The sequence below is a fragment of the Lutra lutra genome, chromosome 1, assembly GCF_902655055.1.
Source record: "Lutra lutra chromosome 1, mLutLut1.2, whole genome shotgun sequence".
In the NCBI taxonomy this organism is placed as follows: domain Eukaryota; kingdom Metazoa; phylum Chordata; class Mammalia; order Carnivora; family Mustelidae; genus Lutra; species Lutra lutra.
In genome coordinates, this window is record NC_062278.1 from 215,940,826 (window position 1) to 215,962,267 (window position 21,442).

Consider the following 21,442-nt stretch of genomic DNA (forward strand, 5'->3'; position numbering starts at 1 on the left):
TGCTGAGCAGAGAGCCCGATGCGGGGCTCGATCCCAGGACCCTGAGATCATGACCCGAGCCGAAGGCAGCAGCTTAACCCACTGAGCCACCCAGGTGCCCTATAATTTTATTTAAAAGAAGGAGAAGGGGCGCCTGGGTGGCTCAGTGGGTTAAGCCGCTGCTTTCGGCTCAGGTCATGATCTCAGAGTCCTGGGATCAAGTCCCGCATTGGGTTCTCTGCTCGGCAGAGATCCTGCTTCCCTCTCTCTCTCTCTCTGCCTGCCTCTCCATCTACTTGTGATCTCTCTCTGTCAAATAAATAAATAAATAAAATCTTTAAAAAAAAATAAAAATAAAAGAAGGAGAAATATTATCCATTGGAATAAAGTAGCAATCATAGGAGCACCTGGCTGGCTCAGCAGGTATAGCATGTGACACTTGATCTTGGGGTCGTGAGTTCAAGCCCCATGTTGGGTGTAGGGCTAAAAAAATAAAAGGAGCAATAATAAAGTATCAGGTAGTTATCTAGCAGCTATCATTGTGGGACAGACAGTAGGTGAAGTGAGGTCTCTGCCTTTCCTCGACAGGGTTAGATCACTTCCAGGCCTCAGTTTCCTGTAATGGTGTATATTTTGAGGACTGCTGGAGAGCCAATAAGATAATCCATCTAATGAGTTTAAAGACTTTTTAAAATTTATTTATTTGACAGACAGAGATCACAAGTAGGCAGAGAGACGGGGGAAGCAGGCTCCCTGATGAGCAGAGAGCCCGATGTGGGGCTTGATCCCGGGACCCTGGGATCATGACCTGAGCTGAAGACAGAGGCTCTAACCACTGAGCCACCCAGACGCCACCCCCCCCCCCCCCCCCCCCATCTAATGAGTTTAGCACAGGGCACAGCCCTTGAAAGACTGGAAGAGCCAGAGCCTTTTGTCTCAGACCACATAGCTTGTTTGCAAGTGGCTGATGTCAACTTAACGTGAACTCCACCCCTTTCCCAGGTCTCCCTGTCCTATCTGGATTACAAGGCCTTGCGGCTGTGCCCCACTACCCTTGGTCGCCTTTGCCTGAGGAAAGATGAACTCCCCATCACGAGGATTTTAAAGAGCCAGCTGATGGTCACATGCCCACCTCTGGCCTTTGACCCGCATTCTCAGATTGTCACAGTGTCTCAGCAGAGGAGACATTTGGGACATCATGCTACACTTGGGGAACCTAAGGTCCAGAGCAAGAAGTCTCATCAGCCTTCCTGTGCAGCCCGGGATTGGTGCTGTCATCTCCTGACCCTCAGCCTGACACCCTTTCCCCGACTCTGCCTCCCTTAGAAACACCCTTGGGAAAACGTCTGTGTATCCTTTTTACTGCTTGCACAAAGTTCAGATTCCCTGGAAACTTCTACCTAGTTTTCCAGCCTTTTTTTTTTTCCCCCTCTTTGGCTCCAAGCTTTCCCCTACTTCTCTGGGCCAGGATATCTACGTACTGTCAATCTTCAAACTGCAGTGAACCAGACAAACCTTAGTAACGCTAAGCCTACATGTTCACCCTCTCAAGTTCCAGAACTGTATATAGTCTTAGTCGGTAGCCATTGGCTGCATGTGGCTACTTAATGAAGAGGGAAAATGAAAACTCCAGCTCTTTAGTGGCACTCACATCTCAAGTGTTTAACAGCCACGTGGGGCTGAGTGGCTACTCCCACATTGGAGAAGCACGGACAGAACATTCCCATCATTGTAGAAGGTTTCACTGGTTAGCCCTGCCCTAGACTGACTGGAACTTTTGTTATCCTCATTTTAGAGATGAGACAGCAGAGATCACGCCCAGGGTCACACAGCTGGAGCTGGGATCTCAGCCTCTCCTTGGTAACTAGACTCGAATAGAGCAGGGTAGGCAGGTCACCTTTCCTTAGATCCAAGGAAGCTGCCCTCATTTTGTTTCAAAACACACATGGTGTGAATATATGCATCTGTTGATTCCACTGCGCTGAACCACTTAAGCCCTGAGTGTGTCTGTGTGTATCTCAATTAACTACACCCCAGAGACGGCCCGTATTCTAAACCGAAAGCTCGAATCAGTCACTTCTGTTATCCCTATCTTCATCCACTTGGGAAGGTTCGCTCATTAACATAATATCAGAAACATTGGTGAAATCAAGGGTTTGTTAATTGCCCTGATAAAAGGTGGGGAAAATGGGATCCCTTGAGTGGAATTTACAGTATTCAAACATGTGGACTGGTTAAAATATCTGAGAGTCGCTCACTCCCCAACCTCAACCGAACACGTTAGCAAAACAGCTTCAATTCCAAGCCAGTCGTGTGAGAATCTGGAGGATTTAGATTGCCTGATACAGACCATAAGTCTTTTAAAAAAAAATTTTTTTTTTTAGATTTTATTTATTTATTTGACAGAGAGAGAGAGAGAGACACCACAAGTAGGCAGAGAGGCAGGCAGAGAGAGAGGAGGAAGCAGGCTCCCCGCTGAGCAGAGAGCCTGATGTGGGCCTCGATCCCAGGACCCTGAGATCATGACCTGAGCTGAAGACAGAGGCTTAACCCACTGAGCCACCCATAGACCATAAGTCTTACAGGCTCAAAGCAACAGAGCCCTGTCTTTATGATTCAGGTTTGGGGGTATCCGTCTGGCTCAGTCAATAAAGCATGCTACCCTTGATCAAAGGGCCGTGAGTACGAGCTCCACATCAGGTGTGGAGATTACTCGAAATCTTTAAAGAAAAAAAAAAAAGATATTCAGGTTTTTTTTTTTTTTTTTTAATGTAACATGAAGGTTGCAATACCAAAATGGTCAGGATCCTGCGAATTCATAGAATTTATAGGAGTAAGAAATTGCCCTTGTGCTGTTTATCAAGTTTAATGTCTGCACAGCAGAATTCGACTAGAGGCCTTCTATCATGGCCTGGAAGCCAGATGGTAGGGGCTTCATTAGTCAGGCTCCCTTGAGGTTTCCAGGAATTACTCTGAGGTTCCAGAAGTACCCAAGAGTTGTGTCAGACATGCTGTAGAGAAGAAGTGGGGTTTACCTGGGTCTGCTGGCCTCCAAAGACTGGTCTGAACTTCCACTTTACAACCTGGAGTCCTTGAGCAGGAGTCCAGCTCAGGCCCAGCGGGGGTGGGGAGGGGTGGGAGTGGGGACAGAGGCTGCCTCCTGCCACACTTGCTGCCCTCCTCCCTTGGGTTCTATTGACAGAGATTCCATTTCCCCTTACCCCCACCCCAGACAGACAGTGTAAGGAGAGGCGCACCTGCCAAGAACAGGGTGGGAAAGGAAGTCACATAAGTCAGAAAGATCAGTGAAAGCCTCGGTTTAATTGGAGACAAGGATTGATTATCGATCAACGGACGGACTGATTGATCGTCAAAGTGGACAACACAAGAGCAGCTGGGGGGGGGTCCTGCGCCCCCCCTCCTGGGGAGAGGAGCCCTGATTGGGGGTGGGGTTCCATCTCACCAGTCACACCTGGGTAAGGGGGAAGGGGCAGGCTCTGCTCAGCCCTCGCCCCCTACAATGACACGACTTCCCATCGAGTGGCAGCGCGGAACCCACGCTTTCGGGGTTTGTGGTACAGTTTGTATAATACAGAGTGGGAATGAGGACCCTCTCTCTGGGAGACCCCACCCCTCCTTCCCCTGACCGGGGTCAGCTGGGGGAAGGGCAAGTTTATTTTCCCTTTTTGCCTCTGTAGAATAATTTACAAACCAACCATACAATATGTACAAAAAAAAAAAAAGAAAGGAGAGAGAGAGAGAGAAAAGAAAACCAAAAAGAAGTCCCACTCCAGTCACTGGTGGGGGACAGAAAATAATGTCGCTACAAAAATGAACCCTGTACAGCATCATGGGGGTGGGAGTGGGTGGTACTCCCCACCGGGATGGACAGACAGATGGAAGGCTTCGGGCAGCTGGGGGCTACAGTACCGTGTGCTCAGAATTGGGGGTGCAGGAGTGAGAGAGGCGTCCCGCCTCGCCCGGCTGCAGAACGGGGCATAAAGGAGGGGGAAGAGGGGTGGTCTTTCCTTCCAAACAGTCCCCCATGGCTTGGAGAAAAATGGCCTTGCATCTGTCTGTCGTATTGCTCCAGGAATAGCTAAGGGGTGAGGGGGAGGCATGGCCAGATGGGGGCAAAGGAGAAATGACTTTGGTTGGTGCCAGGGTGGGAAAGGGCTGCCCCGAAAGGGGATGTGGGTGTACACAGTTATTGCTTCCTCCTAGGGCAAAGGGTCATGAAGGGGGTCAGGAGGATGCGGGGCACGAGGGGGGGATGCCCAGGATGGGGGCTCTGGGCCTGGCCCCACCCCACCCGAGGTGCAGGTGGGAGCCACTGCAAACCCCTCTCCTAGGGCCACGGGAATCATTAAGGCAGAAACAAGAGGAGAAGCAGCTGGAAGGAGGGGTGTGGTTCAGAGCCCTCTCCCCCCAAATGGAGAAAATTCAAACAGAACCCAAAGTGGAAGGGCAAGGGGATGGCAAGTGGAGGGGGGATCAGGCCCTCCTCGAACCTCAGACCCCGGGTTAGTGGTGTGAATGTCCCTCTGACACCTCTTCTCCGCTACATCTGAAAGTACACAGCTCCCCTGTCCCCGTCCCTGTCCCCGAAGTTAGTATTGCCAGGTTTGTGCAAAATGAGGCGGAAGACTTCTGGGAGGGGGGTGGGCAGTGAGCCAGACAGGGGCTGGAGCTGGGGTCACCCCGGAGACAGCCCCCCTAGAGCCCCCGCCCAGAATGGCTATTCCTGGTTGGGTTCCAGAGACCCTCCAAAATTCAGAGGAAAAGCCCCGAGGGAGGGAGGGAGGTGCGATGCCTGCTTGGGCCCAGGTGGGGAGCCTTAGGAGGCCGGAAGACTGAGCCTGGGACCTGGGGGGAGGCACAGGAGGGGAGGCGGGCAGGGGGGACACGAGGGGTTTAGTCCGGAACAGGAGCGTCTACAGTGGCTGTGTTTTATCCTGGTTTTTTTTTTTTTTCTTTTTCTAAAAATGTAACAATTAAAATTCCAAAAATAAAATCCCTTCCGGGACCTCCGCCCCTTGTTCCCCAGCCCCCACCTCCAAAAAGAGGCCCCGTGGGTGGGGGTGAGGGGAAAGAGGAAAAAAAGAAAAGAGAAAAAACCCCACTTTTCTGTTTTCTTTTTTCTCAGGAGGCCCAAGAGTCTTTGAGGCAGTGGAGGAGGTGGTCGTGGGGTGATGGTGGTGGAGGGAGGCGGGGAGAGCAAGAGGATGGAGGGGCTGGGGCTCAGGTAGGACCTCCAGCTGACCCCCACCCACCAGGAGCTGGGAGTGGGGTGGGCTCCTCGCCAGATGTTCCCGTGCAGGCACCGCACGCCCTCTTGGCAGCCTGGTGCTCTTTTTGGGCCCCCACCTCGGCTGCCACGGAGGGGAGGCCCTGGAGGCCCGGGGCTTCCTCTGGAGAGGGCGGGGTCCTCAAGGAAGGCAGAGGGGGGCTCTCAGTGGACAGGGCCAGGGGGCTGCTGTGGCCCCCAGACTCCACGGATGCATCTGGGGACATGGCCCCGTCCTCGAGTGTAGCCACACTATGTGCTGAGTCGCCTTGCTGTGTGACGCCAAGTTCCTCTACCTTCATCTCTGTGGGCAGGGCGTGGCCATCCACCTCCCACGGTTCCTGAGCCGGGGATGGATCCTGAGCCATGGTCAAATCACGAACTTCAAATGCACCTGGAGCGGTAGACACCTCCTCTTCCTCTTCCTCCTCCAGAGTCAGCTCAAACTGGAACTTGTCCGGTGGGGGTGGGTGGCCTGGCCCTCTGGGCTCCTCGTCAGGTGGCGGGGAAGGGCTCTGCCGAATGGCGCTGTAGTACCAGTCCCGATTGTCCTCCAACGTGTCCAGGATCTCCTGGGCATCTGGGTGGACCAGGTCAGCCCACGTCTCCCACAGCGGGTGTACAATATAGTCAATGAAACCCACCTGGGAGAGAAGGGAGAAAGGCACAAAGTGGGGGCCCGCTGGTGCAGACTGTCCTGCCACGCTGTGGGATCTAACAAAATTCAAAAGAGGCTGATGGCCGTTAACATTGCAACCTTGCTTCTCAGGATCCACCCTGGAAAAACTCTTGCACAGGTAAGAAAAAAAAAAATCTCTACATAGGAGATGCCAGCAAATACTGAAACATATATCCATAGATCTGTCCATATCCATAGATCTGTCAATCGGGAATTAGTTTTAAAAAATTGTGGTTGGGGCACCTGGGTGGCTCATTGGGTTAAGCCTCTGCCTTTGGCCCGGGTTGTTATCCCAGGGTCCTGAGATGGAGCACGCCATAGGGCTCTCTGCTCAGCGGGGCGCCTGCTTCCCCCTCCCCCTCTGCCCGCCTCTCTGCCTGCTTGTGATCTCTCTCTGTCAAATAAATAAATAAAATCTTTAAAAAAAATTGTGGTAAACCTCAGATATTAGTAACATTTTTTTTTTTTTTTTTTTTTGCAACAAAGAAAAACTAGAAATAACTCCACGGCAGAAGATTGGCTAACCCACTCTGATAGTATCATCTCTCCTCCTTATTTTAAGCTTTTGAAAAAATATTTTACTTATTTATTTGTCAGAGAGAGTGCGAGCACAAGCAGAGGGAGCAGCAGGTAGAGGAAGAAGCAGGCTCCCGCTGAACAAGGAGCCAGAAATGGGTCTCGATCTCAGGACCCTGGGATCATGACCTGAGCCAAAGGCAGACGCCTAACTGACTGAGCGACTTAGCTGTCCCTCTTCCCTCCTTCTTATTAACAGAATCTTGATTTTTCTTGGTGGAGGCAATGCTTCCCTCACACAGCTGAAAACTACATTTCCCAGCCTCCTTTGCAAAGAGAGAGGGTGGCAATGTGACCACAGGTGGACGGAAGATTGGAGCTGGGATGGGAACAGGGGGTAGGGGTGCTGCCTCAACTGGCAGAAACCTTTCTTCCCTGCTATGTAGCCAAAATCGCTAGAGCTTCAATAGCATCTGTGATCATAAGAGGCATTTCTGGGGACAGAGGCTGGAGGCTTTGGATGATAGAAGGGAATTCTCTTAGATGCCTGACCATTTCAAAGGGAGTGATATTATTTCTCTAGGCTTTTTTACATAAGAGGAAATAAACCTGAAGGTCTACCTTGTTTGAGTCACTGTGAATTTGTAACCCATCAACACCTAAATGATCAGCAATGGAGAAAAACCAAGTCTCCCCAGAAACCATTAGCTCTCTATACTTTTGAGAGTACTATACAACAGTCAAAAAGGACAAGCTAACTGTATGTGGAAACACTTGGACAGATCTCCAAGCACTGTTTGGGATAAAAGGCAAGCTGTATAAAAACAGATATATATTCATAAAATTCTTATTTTTTTTTTAAAGCAAAACCCATGAACTATTAAGTTGTCTGTAACCGTAACTACATAATAAAATGTATGAAACTGGTTTTGCCAGGCGTTGGAGGATGGGGTGATCTACACACTCGGGGGACATTTGGAAGTGTCCAGAAATAGGTTATCACTGGAAGGGGAGAGTGGAGGCCAGAGATGCCGCTCTACATCTTCCAAAGCCCAGGGCGGCCCCTGTGACAGAGAATGATCTGGCCCCAAATGTCAACAGTGCCAACGCTGGGTAACTCTGGTCTGGAAAGGCATGCACAGTGAAGTGGGAAAAAATAGGTCTCACCGGGGAGGAGACTGAAAGTGGGGAGGGTGAGACTCTTTCCCGTTCACACTTTACAAACAAGATTGTGTTTCTGTACCTCTTGTTAAGATAAATAAGCACACAATGACGAGTCACTGCATCTCATTTCAAAATCCACCCCAAATCAAGGGACAGCATCTGCCTTCAGTCCAGGTCATAATCCCAGGGTTCTGGGATCAAGCCTCTGCATCTGGCTCCCTGGCTCCCTGCCCATGGGGAGGCTGCTTCTCTCTCCCCCTCTGCCCCTCCCCCCACCTACCACTCCTGCTTTCTCAAACAAATAAGTACATAATCTTAAAAAAAAAAAAAAAAAATCCACCAGGGGCGCCTGGGTGGCTCAGGGGTTTAAGCCTCTGCCTTCAGCTCAGGTCATGATCCCAGGGTCCTGGAATCTAGTCCTGAATCAGGCTCTCTGCTCAGCAGGGAGCCTGCTTCCCCCCCACCCCAACTGTCTGCCTCTCTGCCTACTTGTGATCTCTCTGTCAAAAAAAAATAAATAAAATCTTAAAAAAAAAAAATCCACCAAAAATCAAGGACAAGATAGTGGTTACCGGGAAAGTGAGAGGCTGTATGGACATAAGGTCTGTAACTAAGAGCTAGGTAAGTATTATTATTAGCTATTTGGTGGCTACAAGTGAGTTAGAACTTGTTTGACTCAGGTCTACAAGCGGTGAATCCAGAGGCTCAGTTTGGTTGTTCTGGAGGAGAGAAAATGTTGCAAATTTCCCATCAAGATAGAAAAGGAAAAAAAACCAAACCAAAACCAGAAAAACTTGACTTTGTGGAGGGGCAGGTCAGGAGCGCCTGGACTTCTCCCGGCTCCAGGCCAGCATGGGCTAGGGAGGGCCGCCCTGCTACCTTCCACAGGGGCCGCAACACTGTACCTGAGACTTCTCCACCGAGGCTGTGTGCTTGTCGCACATAGGGCTGATCTCCATGCCCCGCTCCCGCTCCCGGTCGCCCTGCTGGAAGAACTCGGCCATGATGCGGTCCGTCCACTGTCGGTACAGCTCCAGTGGTTTGGTGGGGTTGCTGAGGTCCGCACAGTGCACCATGTTGCGAAGGACCTGCACGAGGCAGGGGACCTTCAGAGGCTGTGCCCCTGTCTCAGCGTGGGACCTCATGCTTCCTTACCTCCCCCTTTATGGGGAGAATGAGGAGAAGGGGTAGTGGGGATATGGAGAGGGAAGGGAAACGGGGAGGAGAGGGGAGAGGAAGAGTGAGGGAGAGAAAAGAAAGAGATGGGTTGGGGAGAGGAGAGAAGGGGTGTTGGGGGAGGCCGAGGGGACAGGAAAGGGTTGATGGAACAGAAGGAGAAATGAGGGATGGCAGGAGACAGAGACTGGGATGGAGATGAGAGGGAGAGAGAAAAGAAAGAGACAGGAAGATGGGCAGCGTGGGAGCTAGAGGCTGAGGGAGGGGAGCCACCCAGACCCAAAGGGGAGAGAAGTCTAGTCTAGAGAAACCTAGAGAAGCTCTAGTCTCTCTCTATATATGGCAGGCGGGGGGGCACCTGGATGCGGTCGGAGTAGTTGTCCAGCAGGAGGACACCCGAGCTGGTCACTTTCTTGGTCTCCACCATGGTCTTCAGGTCAGCCAGGAGGGTCATGTGTTTGGACATGTCCGTGGCCAGCACCTGCGGGTAAGGGGGGATCACAGGGGTCGCTGAAGCCCTGCCCCGGGCTGCCTGGACCCCACCTGCGCTTGGCACAACCTGTTCCCAGCCCCCACAGGGACACCGCTCCCGGCGGTTCCGGTCCTGGACTCAGACCCTGCAGCTCTCCCCAAGCCTCAGAGGCGATCTTTCCTGTCCTGTCCCCGCCCCGGCCCCGCCCACCATGTCGATGACCATCTTGCGCAGGCTCTGCCGCTGGCGCTTGCTGAGATTCTGGAAGATATCGCAGTTATCTTCCTGCAGCAGCTTGAAGCCCACGGCCAGGTGGTGGTTCTCCAGCACCGACTCGTCGTTGTACATGAGCGCCAGCTCCGAATCTGCGGCCCAGGCCCAGGCAGGGGGTCAGAGGAGCGCAGAAGCCAACCCGGGCCCCCTCCTACCCAGCAGGTCCCGCCTCCGATAGGGCAGGCCCCGCCCCCGACCCGGCAGGCCCCGCCCCCGTGGGGGAGGCCACTCACTGGTGTTGATGAGGAACTGGTTGGAGACCCCAGGGTGGTCCACGTCGTGAATGGCAGCCGCAAAGAGGGCGGCGAGAATCTCCAGGTCCGTGAACACGGCCTAGGAGCAGAGAGTGGGGGTCAGAGAGAGATGGATGAGAAAGATGGGGGGTCTGAGAGATAAGATAAGAGAAAGATGGGGGTGTCACAAAAGAAGGGGGTCAGGAGAGAGAGATAAGAATCAGAAAGAGGAACAGGATCAGAGAGGGCCGGAGGTTAGAGACCCAGGGGCAGAGAGACCAATGGGAGATGGCAGGTGGGCAATGAGAGAGATGGGGGAGTTGGGGGTGCGCGGGGGGGGGGCGCTCACATCGAGCGCGGGCGTGGCCAGCAGCACGTGTGTGGACTGCAGCACGTCAGCCGCGTGCAGGCTGTTGTGGTAGGCCACGTCGGGGTGGTAGTGGTCCTCCAGGGTCAGCATGTAGGTCACCATGGTGTCCACTGGGATGCGAAACTTCTTTAGCAAGTCCCGCTCCTGGGGTAGGAACGGGGGTGGGGGGCAGTGAGTCCCGCGGGCTCTCTGCTCTCCACGCTGCGCCCCTCCCTCGCACCCTGCCCCACTCGGCCCGCCCTACCTGAAATATCGTGTACATGATGCAGCTGAGGGAGCGGCCCCCGGCGTATTCTGACACGCAAAAGATGTTCAGGCCCCACTTGTTCAGGTTCTCCAGTTCCTGACAGAGTTGGGAGGCCAGAGGTCAGGAGCCCTCAAGACCCAGGGCCAAGCCCTACCCACTTAGGTCAGAAGTTCTTCTTGGTTGACCTTCACCCCTCTCCACTCTTCCCTAGCAATCCAGAGCTCTGGTCTGAAGGCAGCACCCTTATCACGCTCCCAGCGGGGGGCGTGCTCAGCGGCTGGGAACTTACCCAAGGGGCCCTAAGATAACAACACAACCACAGCCACTATGCCCTGATTATTATCTGCCCAGCATGACTCTGAGTGCTTGATCTCCTTTGATTGGTTTGAGAACCAAAGCCTGGAGGAGTGATGAGACTTCCCCAAGACCTTGTATCTCAGGAGGGGCCAAGTCGAAATGTGATCTCAGCTAGGCTGACCCCAGAGCGCAGTTTCACTTCGGAGCTAAACTGCTCATCAGTGTCAGGGGGAAGGGAACTTGGGCTAGTTTTCCATGTCTCCCCAGAACCCTGAACAGTGCCAGCACACAGTAGGTGCTCAATAAATATTGTACAAACCCATGTGGGAGCCCCGTGGCTGAACCCAGGTCTGGCCAGTAGTGGGTGCTATGGGGGGATTCTGGCCAGACCCCCTTCACTGACGCGTGCACCCATCCCCCACCCACTGGGACTGTGGCCTACCAAGACTCACACTGCTCTGTTATCCAGGAAACTGTTCCTCTTGCCCCTACGGGAGCTACACAGAGGAGGTAACGCTGTCCACTCTGGGGGCAGCCCACAGCCAATGACTGACACAGGGGTACAGAGTTCAGTGCTCTTGCCTCAACATGGGCTCAACTCGGTGGTGTTGTTCACACTCCGGAGCTCTTCGAGGGGTTGGGCTGAGAGGCCACGCTCGAGCTCACGCCACCTCCTGACTCAGCTCTGTCCTATCCTGCTTCCTTTACTCCCTCTCTCCTGAGAGTCTCATAACCCCAGTATACCTGAATCCTCATTTCAGACTGGCCCAATGCCCAGTCCTTGGCTGGGCCCCAGCAGACACCTGTCCCTCTCTGGTCCAGCCCCTGCGGAATCACCACTCACTTGGGCCAGGAGCTCCTCTTGGTCGGTCTTTACCCCAAAGCGGGGGATGCTGGAATCATTCAGGCTGCTGCTGTGTCTCAACTTCTTCACCCCTGTGATCTGAGACATGGGCTGGAACTGTGGCCCGGGGGGCGGGGGCTGCTGGGAGGGTCTCTGCCGTGGTGCTGGCTGTTTTTCTCGATCCTTCATTGTGGGCGATGAGATCTCCACTTCATTCTGCTTGTCTGCAGAAGACAGAGGCCAGACAAGCATGAGCAACCCACAGAGATGCCCTCATTTGGCCCTCAGTTCCCCTCCCCGCTCCCCACTGCGCCCTGGGAAGGCTCACTCAGGAGGGCAGACCCCTTCAGGGTGTCATGCTGTTGGTTACTTATAGGCTGGAAACCAGAAGGAAAGTAGGAATTCTTCTGGGATGTAGTGGGCTGGAGTGGGGACCCTGAGGCTGGCCCGGAGCTATGGGGTGGCTCCAGTCTGATTGCCAGGTTTGGCAGGGGGGTGGCATGGGAAGTCAGGAAGCGGGGTGGGGGTGCTAGAGAGAGTCGCTGCCTGCCCTGTATAGGCAGGGAAACTTCTCGGACTGGGGGGACACCTCCGTGGTGACTAAGAGTACTGATGGGAGTGGAGAGCAGGGTGAGGCGGGAGGGAAGGGTAGCCTCTGGCTCCATGAACCCTCCCACCAGCCCACCCCTTTGACACCAGCCACCTGGGGGCCAGCCCCAGGAGCCCTCTTCCTGAGGTTTCAACGGCTTCCAGAGCCAAGCCGGGGCCACCCATTGTGACCTGGGGCCCCGCCACTCAATAACGGGGCCTAATAGGGCTTATTTGCATGCCGTGCTCCCATTGGCTGGATGTCAGAACTCGGCATGGCCACACCCCCATTGGCGGGAGCCTTTGAAACTCCGAACACTTCTCTTGAGCTCGGTGCAGGATGGTTCTCCAGAATTTGGAAACCTTTGGCGATAAATTGAGAGGGTGAAATTATCCTGAGATTGTGGGGGACAGCCTCAGCTCGGGCTCTTGGGTTCAGCGATTAGGACGAACTGGAGGTCCCCATGGGCTTGAGGGTTCTAATGAATTCGAGGTATTCTGTATCACCGTATCGGGTATGGAAAGTCCGCAGGAGTCTACTGAATTTGAGGGTCATATTAAGTTGGGCGATTCTCCTGAATTTGGGAGATTTTTCAGCTTGGAGTGTTTTTGAAAGTTTGGGGGTTCTCTTCTGGACTCTTAAGGACACCAGCTCCCTTAAGTTTGGGAACTCTACTGAAGGTGAGCATCTCTCTTAGGTTTGCAGGACCTCCTGAATTCTTGTGTGTGTGTGTGTTTGTGTTGTGGGGGGGATCCGAATTGGGACATGCTACTGAATTCGGGGAGGCCTTTCAGCCTGGCGGCATTTGAAGTTTAAGAATTCTATTTGAGGCGCGCCTGGGTGGCTCAGTGGGTTAAGCCGCTGCCTTCGGCTCAAGTCATGATCTCAGAGTCCTGGGATCGAGCCCCACATCAGGCTCTCTGCTCAGCAGGGAGCCTGCTTCCCTCTCTCTCTCTCTCTGCCTGCCTCTCTGCCTCCTTGTGATCTCTCTCTGTCAAATAAATAAAATCTAAAAAAAAAAAAAAAAAAAAGAATCCTATTTGAGTTTGTGGGATTCTTGGGGCCTTTAGTTTGAGAGTTCCACTGCGGTTCCACTGACTTTGGAGGGTCTTTTCTGCTTGGAGAAATTTTTTAATGTGGAGGTTCTAGAAAGTCGACATCCCTCTGCGTTTGGGGGCATCGAGAGTATGGGAACTCTTGAGAGTGGTAACCCTGACCTTTGGGGAGTCAGGAGCCAGGGTCCCTGGGGCAAATGTCACCACTTAGACCTGTGGTCTGGGGCAGCCCCCTCCAGTCCAGGCGTGCAGAGTCCCCACAAAGTGCTACCCTTCACTCACCCAGGAATGTGGTGGAGATGTACTCAGAGACCTGGTTTCCTGACCTGCTCATCTCTGACAGGTGTGTGAGTTCACGGTTTAACATCCTCTTGAACTAAGGTGAAGGAGGCAAGAAGGAAGGAATGATGGGGAGACAGGGCATCAGAGGGTGGGGGAGGTCAGCCCCTCCCAAGAAACTTCTGAAGATCCCATGAGCCCCTCCTACTTCTTTGCTCAGCCAAGAGAGCCCTCAGCAAGCTGCTGGAGGGGAGGGGGGTCAGCCGTTCCTCTCCTCCGGGTCTGGCTGGGGACTCAGGCTGGGAAGATGGGACTCAGCATGCCCCTCCCTTCCTGAGGAAGGGGGGCACCCCTCCCCAGACTTCCTCCTCCTCCAGCCCAAAAGGAGGAGCCAGAGGGGCACCTGTGGAAGGGAGGGGCTCCTGCCTAACAGTGAGCCAATGGGGTGTCAGGAGAATCCCGTCGCCATGGTGATGGGAGTCTCCTTAGCAACTCCCCCTCCAACCAGCTGCAGAGTTGGGGGAAAGGGGGGCAGGCCTCAGGACCCTTAACCCCTGCCTTCCCAGAGCCCCCCTGGCCCAAGTCTTCCCAGATATGGGCCCCACTCCCAAGGCGTCCCGGCCCCCAGCTCCAAACCCAGCTTGGAAGAAGAGAATACAATCTCTCCTTCACAGGAGAGAATGCAAGTTCTGGGTGAAGAGAAGGTTTGGCAGGGCAGGGGAGAATACTGAGCTGAGGAAACCCTGTTCAGTCACCCAGGGGAGGGGGGTTCCCATCACAGCCCCTCTCCCCCAACCTCAGAGGGGTGGGCATATGCGTGGATGAATGGAGTATACACAGAACCAGGCCTGGCAGTCCCTCCTGGTCCCCCCATGCCACTTCACACAAGCGTCTGCTATGACATTGTGCATTGAGGAGAAAGGGCATTGGTTCCCCGCCCCCAAGCTCCGCCAAAGCACCCCCAAACCAGAAGCAGACTCCATCCAGAGAGGCAGAAGGGATGCTTGGCAGGAAGGGTGAGCTCACATAGCCCACACCAGAATGGGGCGCTTACTCCTCCCAGTGCTGCCAGAGACCCCAGTTGCACAGAAAGATACACATACACACAAAAGATGGACCCACAAAGTCACACAACCACACACAGAGTCACAGACTACCATCTTACACAGTTCTACACAGCCACAGCCACACGAATCGAGGGGCATACACAATAAGGCAGTCCCTGATACTTGGGGTCACATGCCCCAGAAAAATCACACAGGTCTGGGCTCCCAAACACATCCCAAAACACACTACCACAAACAGCCATATGATCTCAGAGAGGGCCCCATCATGACCCAGGCAAACAAGCATATGGTCAGACAGCCCCACACCACTGCAGACACACACACAGGAGAGTGCTGACAGTCACATCCAGCAAGAGACCCACATCCCCAGCCACCCACTCTCCCCGCCCAGTCCTGGGCCACACACAGAGACAGACAGTCACAAGGTTTCATGTTCAGGCCACACACGTGCACAGCGGCACACACCAGCCCAGACCAGGGGCTGTAGAATCCAAGGTGGGAGGGCCAGGGCTGAGTCTCCTGCCCACCCTCCACTCCGAGTTCCCCTACCTGGTCCCACCAGCCCACCAGCCACGGCTTGGAGCAGGTCTCACAGAAGAAATCCACCAAGGGCATCTTGGAATCTTAGCCCCGCTCGGGGCTGCCGCACAGAGAGGCTGGGCTTAGGGAGTCCTGGGGTTAACAGCCACTGTGGGGGGGTGGGGGGATTCTGGGCAGGTGGGCAGTGCAAGGGGGAGCCGCGGAGGGGCCTGGGCCGGCCCAGCAGGGCTGGGGGCTCCCCTCCCCTCCGCGCTCCCGACAGCAGCCCTGGTTACATGGTCTGCCAGCCCCTGGCCCTGAAGGGCCCCCCCGAGGCAGCGGCTGGAGGCGGCCTGGGACCCCTGCCCATGAGGGGGCAGGGCGAGGGTCCCGGGAGGTGGCTTTGGAGGCTCTGGGCTCCGTGTGTGCGCCTGTGTGTATGCGTGTGCGTGCTCACTGCAGCACTGGCAGGCTGCATGCAACGTCAGGTGGTGCCGGGGGTGGGGGGGGCGTTAAAGGGGCATCGGAGCCCACGGGCCTAAGCCAGGATCCAGGTGGGGCTGCCAGGGATGGCAGGGAGGCACACACACCCTGGAGAGGACATGTCCCCTCCATGGACACATCCAGAGACAAAGACACACACCCAGGTGCTCTACACATTCACAGACACACAAACACTCTGAGACACACCTTCCACACCAACCCATATGCAAGCACATACCACCCAGTCACAACTCTGATGTCCAACACATTTGCAGGTAGACGGCTGGACACACAGGAGGTAGACACCTTCAGATGCAGCACTTCCAGGAACACAGAGTCACACCCAGATGTGGAGACACACACCTAGGGACAAACACCCAGATATACTGGCACACTTAACAAACACTCAGCATAGCCACAGACACACTTTCTCAAACAGACACAAAACCCCATGGGGCCCTGGGTACCAGACAGACTCTGAGAAATCCACGAGGGAATGCTCACACTCACACCCACAAATACACAGACACACCACTGCAGAAACACAACCGAAGACCTACATTTAGAGACAGTCACACTCTCAGATGCTCAGTACACCCTCAGAGACACAATCACCCTCAGACTTGAATGTTCCCAGACAAACCTCCACCCACGGGTGTAGGCACCCACCCCCAACACAGACACCTCCACCTGCATACTCATTTCCTGATAGGCTTCTTCCTCCCACGAGGGCAACCACCATGCTGCACAACAGAAACATCATTCATATTGCCTGCTTTCTGAATGGTGTCCTCTGGAGTTGTGCAGTCTACAATCTGCACAGCTGTGCATGGGAGCCTTGCACCCTCCCCTGTAACCCTGCATGCGTGCGCACAGAGTCACAAACACATGGAGATACACACTCAGATTCATTCCTAGGCCAACTCACACTTGTAAACATACTCACCCCTCTGGCACAGGCCCACACGCAACCCAGTATAATTGTCTGTGCACACCCATATATCCTTCGTAGGTACACATCTGCATACCGCTCCTGATGTGCCCTCTTAAAACATCCCCTCCTACCCCACCTTGTGCTGCGAATGTGTAGCCTGCAAACTGACAGCCACACAGACTCACGGGCACATACACACTTGTAGACTCTAGCATAAGAACCACGCTTAAGAGAGACGGTTGTCTACATGCAGGTGTAAAGACACCCATACCCATCCACACACACACCAGGCTCCCCCACCCCTGGGAGAAGTCAGCACCCACGGGAACAGGCAGACTAGGGGGTCAGCCCCGCCTAAGGATGGACTCCCACCCCATAGGCCCCATGTACTGATTGACCGCCCCATAGTTAGCCCGGCCCCATGCCTCACCCAGCAGTCAGCCCCACCCCACAGGCCCCGGGAATGGTCCCACCTCATTGGCCCTATCCAGAAACCAGCCCCGCCCCCAAGGAATCCCTGCCTATAGGTCCCACCCAGCGGGTGGCCCCTATCCCCAGGCCCCGCCCAGGGGCTGCTCCCGCCCTGCTGGCTCCAGGCCCGCTCACCTTGTGAGAAGCCATCTCGCTCACGGAGCGGTATGTCTGCATGGTCTCCAGCTGTTCGAGACACCAGTCCAGCTCCTCCAGTGTCTCCCGGGCCAGTTGCTGACATGTCTCTTCTGGAGAAGGGGCAGCACAGGTGGTGACCCAGAGGCCCCAGCCCGTGATGAAGGGGGTCTATCAGGTTAGAGGGGTGCTGGGAAAGGACAGTTAAGACAGCCACCCCGAGTGAGAGGACCCCCACCCCAGCAGCAAGAGGGCCTCTTTCCCACCCCTTGGGCTTTGTTACCTGATAGCGTGGCCTTGCAGACGGGGGTTGGGCCGCCCAATGGGGACCGTCTGCAAAGAAATGGACCTCCAGCATCAGCCTGTGCGTCCGGATTCCTGCTTCCCCCTCCATGAATAATGCCAGTTTTCCTTTTTCTGAGCACTTACTGTGTCCCATGTACTCAGCCTGCAGCCTCTCACAGAGCCCCATAAGGACCCATTTTACAGATGAGGAAACGGGCTCAAATGAGTGACAGGGCTGGTCAGAGGTAGGGATGGTCCTTTGTCTCCAAAGTTCCTACTTCCTTGAGCATCTTTCCCCTAACTCCTGGAGGGACCAGCAGTTCTCGGCCACACCCCTGCCCCCACATAATAACTACGCGCTTTTTAGTGCTGAACAATGTTCTCACACTTTCCTGTGTATCATCTTACAGACTCCTCACAGCCACATCTAATGGAGGCGCTATTAAATTCCCATTTTATGGAGGGGGAGCAAAGGTACCACAAGATGCTATTTGCCCAGGAAGTTGGCATCGGGGCCTGCAGTGGCCCCAAGCCTGGGGTAACTGGCTACCCTTGGCCTCATCACCAAAGTGTCTGGACCCCTTGGTCTTTAGTTTTAAGTTTCTGTCTTAGGCATTCAAATTGCAATGGTTTACTGGCTCAGGGGGAGCTGTTGCCTGAACAGAGGCTCAGAGAGATCAAGTTCCTGCCTGAGGTCACACAGCAGAGCTAAGAGTTGAACCCAGGTGTGCTTAGTTAGCCTTGCAATCAGGACCGTTGGGGACCAGCCCTGACTTACTTGTTGCTGGGAATGGGTACATTGGTCAGGAGTGAGAAGTTGCTGCGAACACTCCGGAGACTGGCCAGCACCTGGGATAGGGAGCCGCAGTGAAAAGAGGGAGCCACGTGGAGAGGCGGCTGGGGCTAGGCACCGTCCCCAACTGTGGGGGAGGGTTGGAACCCCTTCCCTCCTTAGGAAAGGGGTCTTACCTGGGCAAAAGGTGTCACAATGAGGTCCTCAGCGTGCCTGCAACCAAGGACAGGGGCAGGTCAGGAGTCCTTGCATCGGGACACCTATGGGCCTGGGTGGAGAAGGACTAGGGTGCCAGAGAAGCAACTCGCTACAGTGGGTTGGGCCTGGGGAGGTTGGTGGGCTGGGAGGGGAAGCTCAGACAGGTCAGGGGAGAAGGCACTTACACCTCCCAAGGGCAGATACCCTGCAGGGGCTGGTCCTGAAGGAAATGGTGGTCAGAGAGAGGAGCTCACGTGGGTGGGCAGGGATGGGGTGTGCAGAGACAAAGGGGAGAGCCATAAATACCCCGCCGGGGCTGGGCTTGGTAAGAGCAGTGGGCAGGAGGGGGTGGGGAGCAGAAAGGAGATGGGGGGGCTGAGGTGGGTACCTGGATGGGTAGGGCCAGGACTGGAGGATCCAGTGAGAGGGGAGGGGGCTGAGCAGGTCTGGGGGTGCTCACACCTCAACAGGTGGTTGTGATAAGGGGGGCTGGCTTAGGGAGCCCTGGGGTGGGGGAGAAGGAAAAGTGGGCTCAGCCAAGGTGGACAGTCTGTAGGAAGAAGTGGCAGCAGGGAGGGGCTCACGTGGAGTTCTCTCCTTGTTGGAGGGACAGGGCTGAGGGGGGCCAGCTGCCAGTGGGTAAGCGGGACTGAGCCCTTGCTATGGACAAGGGGGCTGTTTACTTTTCACTGGAAGGGAGAGGTGGCCCGGGGCTTGGGCAGGGTCCCCACTCCCTGCTGGCAAGGGCAGTTCATGTGGGAGCAGGCCTGGAGGGTGACAAGGGGGTGCTCACGCTTCGCTGGTGACCGACGAGTTCCGGGACATAGTTTTGGGGGACATGTCGTAGTCGCTGTCTGAGCGGTACAGGAAGGACTCCCGGCGCTGGCTGGTGGCGGCCCCAGCATGCAGCACGAGGCCCGGGCTCGCCTGCGAGTCCAGGGGGCTGCGGCCGGGAGATGGCGAGGGCCCATTCTCTGCCTCAAAGCTGTAAGGGGATGGGCAAGAAGACGGGTCAGCGAAGCTGAGATGACATTGGAAAGGAATGTACAAGGAAATTCCTGGTTGAGGTGGGAGGGCAGATAGGAGACATTAAAGAGAGACAGATACCCCAAAAGAGATGGGGAGTTGCGGAGCTCAAACTACTGAGCGCCTCTGAGAGCCAGGCTCTGTAGAGGTGCTGGGGACCCAGCAGTGACTGAGACAGACCATCCTCTGTCCCTCAAGGACATGTCATGGGGAGGCTGGACTATAAACAGGTTAGCCTGGCGGCAGTGCACACCCCCAAAGTGTGGGGGCCTTCTTGGCTCTACCCTTTCCTCGATGCCCAAGTCTATTCAGAATCTGTCCACTTCGCACCCCCTCTTGGGTCAGCCCTGCCTCAGTGCTTGCCTGGATCTGGACCAGTACATTTGTGTCTGCCCTGGTCCCTGGCTCCTGTCTTTGCTCCTCAGTCTGTTCCCCTCCACTGTGGCCAGCGGGAGCCTTTGAACACTTGTGTCAGGTCCCATCCTCCTTCTGTTCAGATCCTTCTATGGCTCCCAGCTCACCCTAGAGCAAAAGCCCAAGTCCCCCCTGTGGCTCACAGGGCCCTGCCCGATGACCTCCCAGTCCACCCCTCACTCAGTCCACTCCAGCCACAATGGCCTCCTTGCTGTTTCCTAAACATTCCAGATACATTCCAGCCTCAGGGCCTTTGCACAGGCTGCTTCCCCTGCCCAGATCTCCAGTGGCTCCTCCTTTACCTCCTTCAGGCCTCGGCTTAAACGTTGTCTTCTCAGGAGGCCTCACTTGACCAACACATTTAAGATCTGAATCTCTGCCCCAATATTTTTATATCTCCCTTCCTTAAAAAAAAAGAAATACTACTTACCTGACATACTCTATATTTGATTTCTTTACTATTTGCCTTCCTTTCTAGAACTAAGACTTGGAGAGGAAGGATTTTTGTGCTTTGTTCACTGCTATATCTCTTGAGCCAGGAAGATGGCCTGGCACACAGTAAACACCCCATACATATTTACCTAATAAACCATAAAATGTAACGAATGAATGTATGAACCGGATTGTGCCATGAACAGAATTAGAAACTAGGTGGGTGACTGAGAGTTACTGGAGAGGTGATTTTAGCTGCTAGTTGAACCAGGCCTCTTTGAGGAGGAGACATGTGAGCAGGGCCTGAAAGATAAGAAGGAGCAGGCCACTGGTCAGGAGGTAGGAGAAAACACTCCAGGGGTGGGGGTAGGGTGCTGGCGTGGGGGGGAATAGCAAGTGCAAAAGCCCGGGGGCAGGATTTGGCTTTTGTGTAAGGACTAGCAAGGAAGCTGGTGTGGCTAGAGTGGGGATACAGACTGTGACTGTAGAGACACAGCTACAGAGAGAGGGGAGGAAATGGGACCCAGCCCGGGACACTGCAAGGCAGAGATTCTCAGGATGAGGCAGGGAGATGCTGGCTCTGCCAATTCCCAGAGGTATGACCTGGGGAGAAATGGCTGGATTTCAGTTTCCTCATCCACAAAATGGGGACAAGCACCACCTCCTTCGGGGTATCCAGGTGACCAGTGTAAACACGGGTCAGAATTCAAACTGGTCAGCTGCTGCCTTCTACCTGCTCAAGCCCCATTTGAGCACATTCCTACCATTAAAGCAAATGTTCCCAGGGCCCAGGCATCTGACACCAAAGGCAGGGTGGTGCTGGGGGTCCTGGGCAACCGGGTAGTCCAATTTTAGGAAATAAATCACAAATTTTATTATTTTTAATTATTATTATTTTTTAAAGATTTTATTTATTTATTTGTCAGAGAGAGAGAGGGAGAGAGCGAGCACAGGCAGACAGAATGGCAGGCAGAGGGAGAAGCAGGTTCCCTGACGAGCAAGGAGCCCGATGTGGGACTCGATCCCAGGACGCCGGGATCATGACCTGAGCCGAAGGCAGCTGCTTAACCAACTGAGCCACCCAGGAGTCCCTTTAATTATTATTTTTTAAGTAGGCTCCACGCCCAGTGTGGAGCCCAACCCTAGGCTTGAACTCACGACCCCAAGATCAAGCCCTGAGCTGAGATCAAAGAGTTGGAGGCTTAACCGACTGGACCACCTAGGG

At 54.5% G+C, this 21,442-nt stretch overlaps 1 protein-coding gene across 5 annotated transcripts in view; it reads right to left on the minus strand.

Moving 5' to 3' along the window:
• Positions 1-3,280: 3,280 nt before the first annotated feature.
• The window catches only part of PDE4A (phosphodiesterase 4A), a 43,943-nt gene continuing 25,781 nt past the window's right edge, over positions 3,281-21,442 (minus strand). For 4 of the 5 annotated variants that reach the window (XM_047702757.1, XM_047702748.1, XM_047702767.1 and 1 more), the window contains 14 exons: positions 19,139-19,330; positions 18,324-18,360; positions 18,133-18,203; positions 17,353-17,402; positions 17,070-17,182; positions 13,464-13,557; positions 11,538-11,761; positions 10,394-10,492; positions 10,129-10,293; positions 9,780-9,879; positions 9,484-9,638; positions 9,160-9,282; positions 8,531-8,713; positions 3,281-5,910 (listed from right to left, as the gene is read on the minus strand). In XM_047702757.1, coding sequence (XP_047558713.1) covers positions 5,221-5,910; positions 8,531-8,713; positions 9,160-9,282; positions 9,484-9,638; positions 9,780-9,879; positions 10,129-10,293; positions 10,394-10,492; positions 11,538-11,761; positions 13,464-13,557; positions 17,070-17,182; positions 17,353-17,402; positions 18,133-18,203; positions 18,324-18,360; positions 19,139-19,330 — 2,296 coding nt within the window. In that variant the 3' untranslated portion in view covers positions 3,281-5,220. Of the gene's footprint in view, positions 5,911-8,530; positions 8,714-9,159; positions 9,283-9,483; positions 9,639-9,779; positions 9,880-10,128; positions 10,294-10,393; positions 10,493-11,537; positions 11,762-13,463; positions 13,558-15,076; positions 15,486-17,069; positions 17,183-17,352; positions 17,403-18,132; positions 18,204-18,323; positions 18,361-19,138; positions 19,331-21,442 lie in introns of those variants that run through there. The other variant, XM_047702785.1, reaches the window with a different exon arrangement.